The sequence below is a fragment of the Electrona antarctica genome (assembly GCF_951216825.1).
Source record: "Electrona antarctica genome assembly, chromosome: 8".
Classification (NCBI taxonomy): Eukaryota; Metazoa; Chordata; class Actinopteri; order Myctophiformes; family Myctophidae; genus Electrona; species Electrona antarctica.
Genome location: NC_136789.1, coordinates 57,003,206 through 57,019,082, shown reverse-complemented (window position 1 = coordinate 57,019,082; position 15,877 = coordinate 57,003,206). Strand labels below are relative to the sequence as shown.

The 15,877-nt window shown below is 44.9% G+C and overlaps 2 protein-coding genes across 2 annotated transcripts; both read right to left on the bottom strand.

Moving 5' to 3' along the window:
• Window positions 1–9,369: 9,369 nt before the first annotated feature.
• LOC306928869 (polyubiquitin-B-like) lies at window positions 9,370–10,296 on the bottom strand (the record flags this gene model as incomplete). Its single annotated transcript, XM_079509143.1, has 1 exon — window positions 9,370–10,296. One exon carries the CDS (start codon window positions 10,294–10,296, stop codon window positions 9,370–9,372), a length of 927 nt encoding a protein of 308 aa, XP_079365269.1.
• Window positions 10,297–13,917: 3,621 nt separating this feature from the next.
• LOC306927778 (replication factor C subunit 3-like) lies at window positions 13,918–14,991 on the bottom strand (the record flags this gene model as incomplete). The annotated part of the gene is made up of 1 exon (XM_079507630.1): window positions 13,918–14,991. The coding sequence occupies one exon, from the start codon at window positions 14,989–14,991 to the stop codon at window positions 13,918–13,920; it is 1,074 nt and encodes a 357-aa protein (XP_079363756.1).
• Between the last annotated feature and the right edge of the window lie 886 nt (window positions 14,992–15,877).

Genomic DNA, 15,877 nt, shown 5'->3' with positions numbered 1-15,877 from the left:
GCGAAAGGCTATAGTCCATGGTCTCGGAGGGCATGCTATAGTATGTCGTTTTTCACGATTTCAGAGGATTTGAAAAAATGGTGAAAATCACGGAAAGCGAAAGGCTATAGTCCATGGTCTCGGAGGGCATGCTATAGTATGTCGTTTTTCACGATTTCAGAGGATTTGAAAAAATGGTGAAAATCACGGAAAGCGAAAGGCTATAGTCCATGGTCTCGGAGGGCATGCTATAGTATGTCGTTTTTCACGATTTCAGAGGATTTGAAAAAATGGTGAAAATCACGGAAAGCGAAAGGCTATAGTCCATGGTCTCGGAGGGCATGCTATAGTATGTCGTTTTTCACGATTTCAGAGGATTTGAAAAAATGGTGAAAATCACGGAAAGCGAAAGGCTATAGTCCATGGTCTCGGAAGGCATGCTATAGTATGTCGTTTTTCACGATTTCAGAGGATTTGAAAAAAATGGTGAAAATCAAGGAAAGCGAAAGGCTATAGTCCATGGTCTCGGAGGGCATGCTATAGTATGTCGTTTTTCACAATTTCAGAGGATTTGAAAAAATGGTGAAAATCACGGAAAGCGAAAGGCTATAGTCCATGGTCTCGGAGGGCATGCTATAGTATGTCGTTTTTCACGATTTCAGAGGATTTGAAAAAATTGTGAAAATCACGGAAAGCGAAAGGCTATAGTCCATGGTCTCGGAGGGCATGCTATAGTATGTCGTTTTTCACGATTTCAGAGGATTTGAAAAAATGGTGAAAATCACGGAAAGCGAAAGGCTATAGTCCATGGTCTCGGAGGGCATGCTATAGTATGTCGTTTTTCACGATTTCAGAGGATTTGAAAAAATGGTGAAAATCACGGAAAGCGAAAGGCTATAGTCCATGGTCTCGGAGGGCATGCTATATAGTATGTCGTTTTTCACGATTTCAGAGGATTTGAAAAAATGGTGAAAATCACGGAAAGCGAAAGGCTATAGTCCATGGTCTCGGAGGGCATGCTATAGTATGTCGTTTTTCACAATTTCAGAGGATTTGAAAAAATGGTGAAAATCACGGAAAGCGAAAGGCTATAGTCCATGGTCTCGGAGGGCATGCTATAGTATGTCGTTTTTCACGATTTCAGAGGATTTGAAAAAATTGTGAAAATCACGGCAAGCGAAAGGCTATAGTCCATGGTCTCGGAGGGCATGCTATAGTATGTCATTTTTCACGATTTCAGAGGATTTGAAAAAATTGTGAAAATCACGGAAAGCGAAAGGCTATAGTCCATGATCTCGGAGGGCATGCTATAGTAGGTCGTTTTTCACGATTTCAGAGGATTTGAAAAAATGGTGAAAATCACGGAAAGCGAAAGGCTATAGTCCATGGTCTCGGAGGGCATGCTATAGTATATCGTTTTTCACGATTTCAGAGGATTTGAAAAAATGTTGAAAATCACGGAAAGCGAAAGGCTATAGTCCATGGTCTCGGAGGGCATGCTATAGTATGTCGTTTTTCACGATTTCAGAGGATTTGAAAAAATGGTGAAAATCACGGAAAGCGAAAGGCTATAGTCCATGGTCTCGGAGGGCATGCTATAGTATGTCGTTTTTCACGATTTCAGAGGATTTGAAAAAATGGTGAAAATCACGGAAAGCGAAAGGCTATAGTCCATGGTCTCGGAGGGCATGCTATAGTATGTCGTTTTTCACAATTTCAGAGGATTTGAAAAAATGGTGAAAATCACGGAAAGCGAAAGGCTATAGTCCATGGTCTCGGAGGGCATGCTATAGTATGTCGTTTTTCACGATTTCAGAGGATTTGAAAAAATTGTGAAAATCACGGCAAGCGAAAGGCTATAGTCCATGGTCTCGGAGGGCATGCTATAGTATGTCGTTTTTCACGATTTCAGAGGATTTGAAAAAATTGTGAAAATCACGGAAAGCGAAAGGCTATAGTCCATGATCTCGGAGGGCATGCTATAGTAGGTCGTTTTTCACGATTTCAGAGGATTTGAAAAAATGGTGAAAATCACGGAAAGCGAAAGGCTATAGTCCATGGTCTCGGAGGGCATGCTATAGTATGTCGTTTTTTACGATTTCAGAGGATTTGAAAAAATTGTGAAAATCACAGAAAGCGAAAGGCTATAGTCCATGGTCTCGGAGGGCATGCTATAGTATATCGTTTTTCACGATTTCAGAGGATTTGAAAAAATGTTGAAAATCACGGAAAGCGAAAGGCTATAGTCCATGGTCTCGGAGGGCATGCTATAGTATGTCGTTTTTCACGATTTCAGAGGATTTGAAAAAATGGTGAAAATCACGGAAAGCGAAAGGCTATAGTCCATGGTCTCGGAGGGCATGCTATAGTATGTCGTTTTTCACGATTTCAGAGGATCTGATTCTTTGATTCTTCTTCTTCTTCTTCTTGTTTTACGGCAGTTGGCATCCAGTTTTGATGCATTACTGCCACCTTGTGACCGAAATCTTGGATCAGCCAAAAATCTACCTTCTATGATGTCACTGAGCATCATGAAGGTACTGAAAGACCCACCCACCTCGACATCAGCATCATTATGAAAATTACTAAAATATAATATTGTCCAGGTAAAAATCAACCGTGTTTAGTGTTCTATCGCAGTGTTTCCCAACCTGTGTGCCGCGGCACTTTACTGTGCCGTTTGATGTGTCCAGGTGTGCCGCCTGATTTGACCGAAAATAACACTAACCCTCCCCCGAAAGCAATATTATAGCTACTGGGCTGCAGGGTTCCAATTGTTGCGTCGTTGTTGTTGTCACACGTCTAACCATTAGACGTGCGATACCGACGGAACAATAGACTCTAACGACCCTCGGCCATTGAAATGTTAATGCAAAAGAGATGCATCCAGAAGACGTTACATTTCGCGCATATGCACGTAGACAGCAGACACATACAGTCCTACATGTCCCGACCCAAACACTGAGGAGGTAAAGTAAACGTGACGTTGTTGTGATTAAACATAATGTGCCACGAAAAATAGCTGTCCAAGTGTCCATACATGATCGCCTCGTTCGGCCAACACAATATATCTCTCTCCCTCCACAGAAGCGCAGTGATGCCTGATATATTCTTCGTCGTACACGTGTTCCATGCTGAAAATGGCTGATTTACAAGCTCACAACGCGTTGCGGACGTTTTTTTATTCAATAAAGTCTGAGGTTCTATATGGCTATGGGCTGTGGTACTGTGGTAATAATAATAATAATAATAATAATTCAAGAAAGAACGAAAAAGAACTAAAATAGTTTGGAACCATGCACTTTAGTTCAAAATATTGAATGATGAATATATATATATATATATACTGTATATATTATATACACATACATACACATATGTATGTATATGTATATAGATAGGCCTATACACCGTATATCTAGGTGTGCCCTGAGATTTTTAGGCTATGAAAAGTGTGCCCTGGGACAAAAAAGTTTGGGAAACACTGTTCTATCGGGTTAACAAAACTCACTTTTTATTGAAGGATTGGGAGTTAATAAAGGAATTCTTACATTGGGCCCCTTATGCAAAGAATACTCTCTTAAATCGGTTGATGATCTACCAGTAATTACAGAATTCGGTCTTCCCAGATCTACATTCTGGCAATATTTGGAATTGAGGCACTGTCAAGTAATAATAATAATAATAATAATAATAATAATAATAAGTATTATTAATTATTACAATTATTATTATTATTATTATTATTATTATTATTATTATTATTATTTGCAGATATCTCATTTGGCAGACCAGTTAAAACACTTTTAAACCCATTATCAGTCAAATTAGTTACAACACATTTTGTCTTTACTTTTAACTTTGTCAGAGATTTGGTTCTGAGAGGCTAAATATCATCAAATGGTGGTCCGTGGCTCAAACACCAAATAAATAATGGACCTTGATTGATGTTGTTGATGGGATGACGGAAACCACTGGGCTAGAGGACTGCCTTAATTCAGTTCTGGGTGGATTGCAATGCAAATTGTTGCTGTCGGGTGAATACCTTGTCCAAAACATTCCTTTTTTTAAACGATTTTAAATAATTTGAAAACGAGTAAAAGCAGCTTTTTCTCCCCAATGTATAGTCTTTATTCAATGACACACACATTGTGTGTTGTCACTGTTGTTACCATGTTGGCAGTTAGGCAGACGTCTGAACTGTCCTCTGAGACAGTGATGTCAGGTCAACACCAACTCGGGACTCCTGGATTGCTGCCCGCCACACTTTCGTATACATCAGGTTCTTGAGCTGTGTTGTTAGCTAAGCTGTCGCACCGCAATGCGTCTACATATAGGTGGTGTGCTTCCTTCCCCTCCAGGCGTTGCCCTGAGTTGGCTCCCATAGAGTCCATTTATTTGCCTCAAGTTCTGGGGGCCTGCATGACGCAGTGCCCGGGTCACTTTGGCTGTGACCCGTGGTAGCTCTAACCTGACTCAGCCAGATTGCGGCAGTATTGAGTTCACAAGTTCCCTCCTCCTGCCTGACCCGTGGTAGCTCTAACCTGACTCAGCCAGATTGCGGCAGTATTGAGTTCACAAGTTCCCTCCTCCTGCCTGACCCGTGGTAGCTCTAACCTGACTCAGCCAGATTGCGGCAGTATTGAGTTCACAAGTTCCCTCCTCCTGCCTGGAACTGGTCTCTCTCAAGCAGAAACGATGAACCGGAAGCACCGGGACAACAATCTGATATCTCCATAATGATTTCCAGTTGTAGTCTTGTTAGGTTGTGTTTACATTTGCACTGTGGCAGTGCTTCAATATGTCATCAGTCTCACGTTGATCGCGCCTCTAGCGGCCGCATGGGGGCTGCCTCCTGTTCGACCGGATTAAGGTTGGTGAGGGATGCGTTAAAACGACCAGATTATGGTTGGTGAGGGATGCGTTAAAACGACCAGATTATGGTTGGTGAGGGATGCGTTAAAACGACCAGATTATGGTTGGTGAGGGATGCGTTAAAACGACCAGATTAAGGTTGGTGAGGGATGCGTTAAAACGACCAGATTATGGTTGGTGAGGGATGCGTTAAAACGACCAGATTATGGTTGGTGAGGGATGCGTTAAAACGACCAGATTAAGGTTGGTGAGGGATGCGTTGCTCCCGTGTTTGCGGGTATGTTTAGGTTAGAGTTAGAGATAGGGTTAGTAAAATCAGATTTTGTTCGGAGTGCATCGTCTTTGCCCGAGAGGGACCATATGGGAGGAGGAGGAGGAACTCACTGCTGCCACCAGCTGGTGGAGTCAGGTTATGGTAGCTCCCCATAGAGGTCCACATTTCTGATGTGATCACTGATGTCTGAGACAGCGTTTCCGAGACACAGAGGGAGTAGACAGCAATGGTGAGCATTAGTGAGGACCAGTTATAAAAAGACAGGTTTAAAATGTCTGAAGTGTTCATTAAAAAAATATATATATATTGGATTAATAATTTCACAAGATGACACAATCCTAGCCTCTCTCTCCTCGCCTCCTAGCTTCTCTCTCTCTCTCTCTCTCTCTCTGTGACAGGTCTTTTCCCTGAGGACCATTTCACCACTGTTGGCTGACATTAATCCTATTCTCTGCTGGGACATGAAAGAAAGAAAGAGACAGTTGCTATGGAAACCATTGGGGGGTACTATGTGAGGAAGAAAAGAAAAATAGGCCATAATGTTACGGTCACATCCCAATGTACCAGAAAAAGAAATAAGGAAGAAGAAAAAAATCTATTTTCATAATCACATTATATACTGTAAAAGGTATGCTCAATCACTTCATCCCCTATACTTCATTGGTTGGGGTTCCTCGGGGCTTGATTTCGTGGTCCCCTCCTATTTTCTCTGTACACCAAATGCCACCAAATGCCTTCGCTGCAAATCGTCAAAGGCATTTTTGTTTTTCTGTGCATTAGATTAGACCACATGCAGTCCTCATTTTGATAGCTTTTCTAGGTTATAAGGTTGAAAAATGGATGGTCCTTTAAGTACGCGAAGTAAGCAAAACTTTGTTTCGCCTTTCTTCCTCAAGCTCATGACTTTCACTCCACTTCATTTCTAGAAAGAGACTCTCCAAACGTACACAAATGATCTAATATAATTTCTCTGTAAACTGCCTACGATCCCCACCCCTCATTTTGAATGGGCACCAGCAGGGAAACATTGACAGCTCTTCAGAGGCAGCATGATGTAGATTCAGAACTTCAGATCTTGTAGTCAGAGAGGGTACAGCCCTCTTCAAATAGTGGTCTACTACCACAGATCAGCAGCCACTCCAATTTAGGCAGAAAGCCTTCCCTTTCCTGGATCCTGGCCATGCCATTCTTAACAGTGTCAATTGGTTCAACCTGCAGACATGCGGTCCTGGCATTGAGTTTCTTAACATTATTTATTTTTCAAGATATATATTTTTTCTTGGCTTTCGCCTTCATTTTATTTTATAGAGGGATAGGTATACAGTAGGCTGACAGGAAAGGCCGTCAGGATCGGGAGTCGAACCCGAGGCACACTGCTAGACTGGATTATCAGCCAATGTGCGGGGGGGGGGGGGGGGGGGGGGGGGGGGGGGGGGGGGGGCTTGCGGTATAGGCCCACAGGCCAAGCCTGGTGATCCCGAGCAGAATTAATGATAATGTGACTGTGCTTGCCCTTTTTGAGTGGTGCAAACCAAGCCAACAACTGGCTTTGTACCTGTGTACCCGTGTTTGTTCGTACCAAAAAAACGAGCATGGTTGCTATGGTTAGCAACCAAAAAAACAAGCATGGTTGCTATGGTTAGTATGTGACGTCACTGACATCACAGATGTAATGTACAGTAACTATAACAATAAATGTGTAGTTACACCACTCAGTTTACACGGGTGTGATTTTTATACTGTGTCTAGCAGCCTACCTATGTCACTATAGAGTTCCCACTGCAGCTATGCCCAAATATGGAATGCGTCGTCTAACCTGTGTAGGCATGACATCAGACTCAATGAATGACTCAGTTCCATATATGGAGCTCTTAGCTCTTAGCTCTACCTCCATAAGTTTTCTAATGACTATGTTCTGTGGTTGGCTAGGAGGCATGTCAATATCTCTGATATAGGAATATATATAAACCATGAAGAACGTACTGTAGGTTTTTTATCGTCAAAATCGACATACGTGTGTATGTGGTCGAAAACCATGACAAATGTGTTGTTATTCATGATTTTCTTTTATTGTTCAAAACAATGAAAAATGACATCTTATAGTTTGTCGTTTTTCATGGTTTTTGACGACACTATAGAAATGACATGCTATACTAACTAACTAATGTGGTTTTTTCATGATTTTCAAATCGTCGAAAACCATGAAAAACGACAGGGCTTTGCACTTGACTTGATTTCCTTAGTAATCAAAGTCATAAACACTTTATTTATTTAGTCGCTAATAAAGTCTTCTTTCAATTACCACAATGTGCGTTTTTGAAAATGATGGTCCCATTGATTTTAAAATGGATGATTAAGTAGGTTTCTACTGCAGGATCGGAAGTTCCAAGATGGTGGATTTGAATTACAGTCTAAGGCAGGGGTGGGCAACTTTGACAATGGAGACTTTGGAGAGGGCCACTATATTTCCACACTCACTCCAGAGGGCCACTATATTGCCACACTCGCTCCAGAGGGCCACTATACTTCCACACTCACTCCAGAGGGCCACTATATTTCCACACTCACTCCAGAGGGCCACTATATTTCCACACTCACTCCAGAGGGCCACTATATTTCCACACTCACTCCAGAGGGCCACTATACTTCCACACTCATTCCAGAGGGCCACTATATTTCCACACTCACTCCAGAGGGCCACTATATTTCCACACTCACTCCAGAGGGCCACTATATTTCCACACTCACTCCAGAGGGCCACTATATTTCCACACTCACTCCAGAGGGCCACTATATTTCCACACTCACTCCAGAGGGCCACATTGCATATTACTGTCGTGGCAAAAATAGCCGATCTACAAGCTCAAACGTGTCGCCCTGCGACACGTTTTGAGCTTGTAGATCAGCTAATTTAGCTATATTTGAATTTAAATCCTGAATAAATTTAGCTTTTTTTGAATTGGAATCCTGAAAAGTAACCTTTTTTATTGAAATTCAAATGCATTTAGTTATCGTTATGTTTAACTTTATGAACTAAATACAAATACATTGGACATAAAAAAAGTCATTAAGCTACATATATAGACTGAAGTAATTAAAGCGGGCCATGTTAGCATGTTTGGAATTGTAACAGCTGAAATCAATAATATATCAGTATTGTGATATGAACCTGCGAGCCATAGGTGATGTGGCCCCCTTGCCAGTTGCCCATGTATGGTGTAAGGGCCCTATTTTCACCAGTGCTTTAGTGCTTATCTCCAAACCTTTATTTTTTTGAGTGCCCAGCTTTGTGTGTGTGTGTACCCCATAGCGATGATTTGATTGGCTGAGCACGGAATGTGGGGATAAGAAGTGAGTACAGAAAAGTGAGGACTCCAAAAGCGATTGGCTGGAATGTGATGTATGATGATAGGAGTGCCCCTCCGCCCCCCAGTGATTGTTTATTTTTTTACTATTTTTTTTATTTTTGAGGCTGCGCTAGTCCCTCCTATATATACAGCTTTTGTCCCCACACGTCTCAAGATTTTCCATTGACAATGAAAGGACCAATTAGGTCAAATGTCCGCTAAATCTTATTTAACCAACCACTCACTTAAATTCAGTTGTTCATGAGATGATGTAAGCTGATATAATGATAAGAGCGCCCCTCACTTCACACGGGTGTGATTTTTGTAATAGTTCAAATGGCCGATCTACATGCTCACAAGGTGCCAATGTAGTGTTTTAAAATGTTTTTCAAAAGTTAAAAAAGGCAAATAAGTTTAGGGATATAAGGGGTAAGGCACATTCAAAAATAGGGCCCCAGAAGCCCACACAATAATGTTGAGTTCTCAGGGTTGCTTTGTGACAATTGACATGCACACCATTTTTGACAACGCATTACGTAGTATGACTTTTTAATTTTACGACATTGTACATCATTTGTTTTCATAACAGAATACTGTTATGAGGCGTCCATATACATCTAATGAAGTCTGTGTACTTGAACTTGAATTTTAATCAATCAATCAATGTATTCATTTATTTGTTTAATTAATTATTGAAAGGGATCCCTTGCAAGGGTTAAGGGCCTCAGACGCAGCGCAAGTTGGAGGGTGGCTTCTTTCGGGATGTTTTGGTCAGAAAGGGTGCGGCCATCTTCCAGTTGTTAATTACCAGCATGAATGAGCCTCTGCTGGTCGGGGGGAATGCCTTGCTTGTCCTGGACCTTGGCCTTAACCTTCTCAGTGGTGTCCCTCTGCTCAACCTCCAGATGCATGGTCTTCCCGTTCGAGGTCTTGACGAAGATCCACACGGATGCCCGGCCTGAGCCGTTTTGTGCCAGGGCAAGACTGGCAGCTCTTCAGCCGCAGCACGAGATGGAGGGTGGCCTCTTTCTGGATGTTTTGCTCATAGAGGGTGCGACCGTCCATCAACTGTTTACCGCCATATATCAACCTCTGTCTGTCGGGGGGAATGCCTTGCCTGTCCTGGATCTTGGCCTTGACCTTCTCAGTGGTGTCCCTCGGCTCGACCGTGAGACATATGGTCTTACCATCGAGGGTCTTGACAAAGATGCACATGCTTGTGCAATTTGAGCCGTTACTGTGGAGGGAGACGCCAGGCCTGAACGGCGTTGTGCCAGGGCAAGACTGACAGCTCCGCAGACGCAGCATAAGCTCAAGGGTGGATTCCTTCTGGATGTTGTAGTCAGAGAGGGTGCAGCCATCTTGCAATTGTTTCCCAGCATAAATCAGCCTCTGCTTGCCAGGGGGAATACCTTGCTTGTCCTTGATCTTGGCCTTGACATTCTCAGTGGTGTCACTCGGTTCAACCTCCAGAAGTATGGTCTTGCCTTCGAGATCTCTGACGAAGATCTGCATTTTGGTGCAATTTTGCACAGTTCTGCAACTGTGTATAGGGATCCCAGATCTGAACTGTGCCGTGTCAGGGCAGGATTGGCAGCTCAACAGACGCAGCAAAAGGAGGAGGGTGGATTCTTTCTGGATGTTGTAGTCAGAGAGGTTGCGACCGTCTTGCAATTGTCTTCCAGCATAGACCAGCCTCTGCTGGTCAGGTGGAATGCCTTGCATGTCATGGACCTTGGCCTTGACATGCTCAGTGGTGTCACTTGGCTCAACTCTCAGGGTGATTGTCTTGCCGCTGGGGGTCTTGACGAAGATCTCCATGTTTTCGAGGAGCTACCGTAGATGCTACAGGTACAATTCTATCTAAATCGTCTTCCCGAGAGATGATCTCTATTTGGATATTTCTTAGAAGTCTTTGACGGAAGTCTAAACAGGAATAGTTCACACTGCAATGCATGAAGACTCTCCCTCTCTCGCTCTTTTATGTTGTGCTGTGACGTCACCGTTAGTCTTTTCGGATCCTGCAATATTTACCATACCTGTATCGTAGCGATGAGCCCCGTCAAATCGTGTCTTTCACAGAAAGAGCAAGCTCAAATCCATCACAAGATCAAAGTCTCAAAAGACCGGTGACACGGATTACATTCTATTCTGTCTTTCAACGGGGCCAATGTATCATGTATACACTTGACCAGCAGTGACTTTGAACGTGGCATGGTTGGTGATGCCAAATGGGCTGGTCTGAGCATTTCAGAAACTGCTGGTCTGGAATTTTCAAGCATCTCTAGAGTTTAAAGAGACTAGTCAGAAAGAGAGAACATATATTGATGCCAGTGGTCATAGGATGATGGCCAGGTAGCATGAAGGGAATAGTAACCAAATGTATAAACAAAATCACCCTTGTGTGAAGTGAGGGGCACTAAATGTATTTATATCGGCCACATGACGTTTACGATGTCATTTAGTGCAGTGGTTCCCAAAGTGGGGTCCAGGGACCCCCAGGGGTCCTTGAGGGAGATCCAGGGGGCCCCCAGCTAAAAGATAGTTTGGAACCAAATGGACCCTTATGGGTCTGTAACTCTGAGAGCGTACAAATTACAAATGGAACCAAATGGACCCGTTAGGGTCCAGACCATTTGGTTCCATTTGTACACTCTCAGATCTCTCTCTCTCACTCTCAATGAGTGTGCGTGCGTGCGAGATGGACCTGCCAACCTGCACGTATTTTGCATAGAAACCACGCAATTCCAGGCCTCAGTTCGCACGTACAAAATGCACAACGAAAACTACGCAATTGACGCAGTTCTAGAGTGACTGCCGCGGTATTTATCCCACCGCAGTTCCAGGAATGCACCGGTTATTTTGGATCCCACCAATCAGCATTGATGTTGTTCGGCACCCCACTTGTGCTGAAACATATAACAACCAGACAACAATCCTCATCTGGAATACTCCTCCAGGTCTGTGGTGCATAGTAGTGAAATGCCGCTTCATGTTCACTATAGTAGGCCAGCCCCAGATGACCTAATGGCCCCTACACACTGTAGGAGTATTAAAGTTGTGGGCGAGTCATCAGATCGTTATGTATTTCACACTGCAGGAGTCTTTTTTTTAAATCTGTCCGTCTGTCATTATATCGTTGTGACAGACTGACAGACAGATAGTGGCTGTGAGCACATGCAGCTGTCTTGTGAAGTTGTGCTCTCATTGGCTGTAATACAGGACTTCTCTGGACGCGATCGCAACCCTTTTCACAGTCGGGAAGGCGTCAGCGAGCACTTTTATCGGTGCTATATCTTCTCGCAGAGCCTTTCACACACAGCGAGCAAAACCTTGGTGATCAAAGCCCGATCTTGTGTCAGATCGGGAGTTTTGTCGGCGAGCGACCAGAAATGGTCCCCGACAGCATAATCGGAGCAAATATCGTGCAGTGTGTACGAGCCATAAGAGAGTTTTTACTCCACTACAATAATTATTAATTACAGTTACTTTGTTATTGATGATTGTATTAGATTATTAGAAAACACCATTTTGAAATGAAATTGAAATAACACACACACACACACACACACACACACACACACATACACACACACACACACACACACACACACACACACACACACACACACACACACACACACACACACACACACACACACACACACACACACACACTTGTAACTTCATGTCATTGGTTTGACCTCCCGTTAGATCGACCATTACTAACCATTCTAACCTAAACATAACCGCAAGCACGGGAACGTTTTAACGCATCCCTCACCAATCTTACTCCGGTCGTTTGAACGCATCCCTCACCAACCTTAATCCGGTCGTTTTAACGCATCCCTCACCAACCTTAATCCGGTCGTTTTAACGCATCCCTCACCAACCTTAATCCGGTGTTTTATCGCATCCCTCACCAACCTTAATCCTGTGTTTTATCGCATCCCTCACCAACCTTAATCCGGTCATTTTAACGCATCCCTCACCAACCTTAATCCGGTCGTTTTAACGCATCCCTCACCAACCTTAATCCTGTGTTTTATCGCATCCCTCACCAACCTTAATCCGGTCATTTTATCGCATCCCTCACCAACCTTAATCCGGTCATTTTATCGCATCCCTCACCAACCTTAATCCGGTCATTTTATCGCATCCCTCACCAACCTTAATCCGGTCGTTTTAACGCATCCCTCACCAACCTTAATCCTGTGTTTTATCGCATCCCTCACCAACCTTAATCCGGTCATTTTATCGCATCCCTCACCAACCTTAATCCGGTCATTTTAACGCATCCCTCACCAACCTTAATCCGGTCATTTTATCGCATCCCTCACCAACCTTAATCCGGTCGTTTTAACGCATCCCTCACCAACCTTAATCCGGTCGTTTTATCGCATCCCTCACCAACCTTAATCCGGTCATTTTAACGCATCCCTCACCAACCTTAATCCGGTCATTTTATCGCATCCCTCACCAACCTTAATCCGGTCGTTTTAACGCATCCCTCACCAACCTTAATCCTGTGTTTTATCGCATCCCTCACCAACCTTAATCCTGTGTTTTATCGCATCCCTCACCAACCTTAATCCTGTCGTTTTAACGCATCCCTCACCAACCTTAATCCTGTGTTTTATCGCATCCCTCACCAACCTTAATCCGGTCGTTTTAACGCATCCCTCACCAACCTTAATCCTGTGTTTTATCGCATCCCTCACCAACCTTAATCCTGTCGTTTTAACGCATCCCTCACCAACCTTAATCCTGTGTTTTATCGCATCCCTCACCAACCTTAATCCGGTCGTTTTAACGCATCCCTCACCAACATTAATCCGGTGTTTTATCGCATCCCTCACCAACCTTAATCCGGTGTTTTATCGCATCCCTCACCAACCTTAATCCGGTGTTTTATCGCATCCCTCACCAACCTTAATCCGGTCGTTTTAACGCATCCCTCACCAACCTTAATCCGGTGTTTTATCGCATCCCTCACCAACCTTAATCCGGTCGTTTTAACGCATCCCTCACCAACCTTAATCCGGTCGTTTTAACGCATCCCTCACCAACCGCAGCTCCAGTTATGGCGGGCAACATCACGGTCGACGTCATGCAAAACACTTTTGACCCCATTGTCAAGTCCATCAAGGCCTTCCTCGACCTTGTGGACCAATCGACCGCTGTGTGCGTATGGGACAGTGAGATATTGTCTCTTGACATTATACGTGATAGGGGTTAAAGTGTCTTGCTCAGTGACACTGACACATTGCTGAGGCCTGAGGCCTGGACTCTAACCCGGGACCTTTGGCTTCCCAAGCGGGCTCTCTAACCATACAGCTATGGTCGCCCCGGCTATAGCTTTGACAATGGACAAAGTGTTATTTCCCGGCACTGCATTCAAGCAGGGAAAACGCTGCGTCTGTGCCAAAGTTCCCTGTGAGTTCAGAACATCATGGCGTCCATGCCGTCCTCGGTGAAGCCGTTGTAGGTGGCCATGAACTTGGCGACGAAGGCCTCCAGGTGGTAGATCGCTTTGCTGCCGAGTCGCAGCCTGTGTTCATAGTAGGCCGCCATGTGGGCCACCTCCATCTTCAGCCGACCGTCGCAGCTGCCCAACAACCCCGCGACCAGACCCTTCACGATGACATCTGGAGGGACGCAGTGAATCAGGAGCTCATAGAGACGCCCTCGGACCTCCAGTAACCTCTGAGGGCTCTGCTGGCCGACGATGGCGCCGGCCGTTTCCCGGAGGTACACCTCCCAGTCCGTCTCCGGGACCTCCTGGTCCGCCGAGAGCGGGCACCGCCGCAGCCTGCAGGCTGCTTCACACGCGAGCAGGGCTTTGCGGAGGTTCCGGCCGGACTTGTCACAGATCCGCTTGGCCAGTTCCGGCGGCAGGAGGAGACCCTCCTTCCCGCAGACGGTGCTCAGGACCCCGCGCACCTCCTCGGCGCTGGGCAGGGGAACCCGGACGCCCAGACAGCGGCTCCTGACGGGGCCGATGACCCTGGAGGCGGAGTCGCAGCAAAGGATGAGGCGGCAGGTGGACACGTATTTCTCCATGGTGCGACGCAGGGCGTGCTGGGCGTCGGTGGTCAGACGGTCCACCTCTGACAGCAGCACGACTTTGAACTCCCGCTGTGTGCTGGACTGGATCTGTTGGGACCGAGCCGCCGTCTTGATGAGCTCCTGAATCACCACGCGGTCCTGGTTCCCCGCGTCACTGGCGTTGACCTCTAGGTGGTAGTTGCTGGCTATGGTATTGATCGCTACTTTTTTATTCGATGGAGCCACAATGGTCTGGCGCTCGATGCGGAGCCTGTCCACCCCGGCTCCGTACAGCTCCCTCAGTAGACACATGATCCGTGTCTTCTTGCCGGCCCCGGGTGGGCCGTGGATCAGCAGGTGTGGGAAATCTCCACATTGGACCAGATTCTTGAGCTGAACCGCTTGTTCTTTGTGATAGTCTAGTTCCCCCAGAGAGCTCGGTCTGTATTTATCAACCCACAAACTCATCGCGGTGCAGGGACTTTATGCTTTATTAAAATAATTAGTTAATAATATGAGATTTAAAAAAACGTGGTAAATAACCCTGTAAAGTGTTTGACTCTTCTGCCGTGGCGTAGTGTTGCGATTTAATTATCGTGGCTATCGAGTCCCACATTCTAGCTTTTATGCGTTTATTTCATCATTTACATGTCCATTTAAGCGCTGATGTTCATGTCAGACACACTCTAGCATGTTGCATTATTGCTGTGCTATCAACTGATTTTGGACAGAGAATGATTTACGTGAAGGTATTGTAATCTCTGCCCGGTAAGGCTCCCCATCCATCAGAAATAGCCAAAAAGGATAGACGTTGCAGTCGTCAGTGTTCATTCTACATTGTGACATCATTCATAATGCAATGACATCACCCCATCTTGTTAAAATGAATTGTCAACAATCCAGAATTGTTTGAGGGCGCCCTCCTATATCCAACTTTTGGTGCGTGTGCACCAAAAATTCCTATTGAAAATGAATGGACAATTTTACTTCATGGAGTCTGAGCGAATAGACGGTGTCTATTTTACGTCATGATGAGTGCCCCTCACTTCACACGGGTGTGATTTTATTATTCCAAATACGCATCCCCCCTAAATGTCCTTACATTTGTGTTTCTCAAGGCAATTGGGGTACAGAGGGGGCCAGGTGAGATCCGTTTCCACAGCAACATTCAAGTGGGTAACCGCTGGGGAGTCTTAGCTCACGCTGGTGGCCAAGGAGAGCTCAACAGTTACAGCACTATTATACAGCCACGTTGCCTATAATGCTGTGGTGGTGTCGAGAGATAACGGTAATTTGGATCTCTGGTTCCACGTGTCCATAGATGGGCAACTGGCGGCCCCACCTTCACCTTACT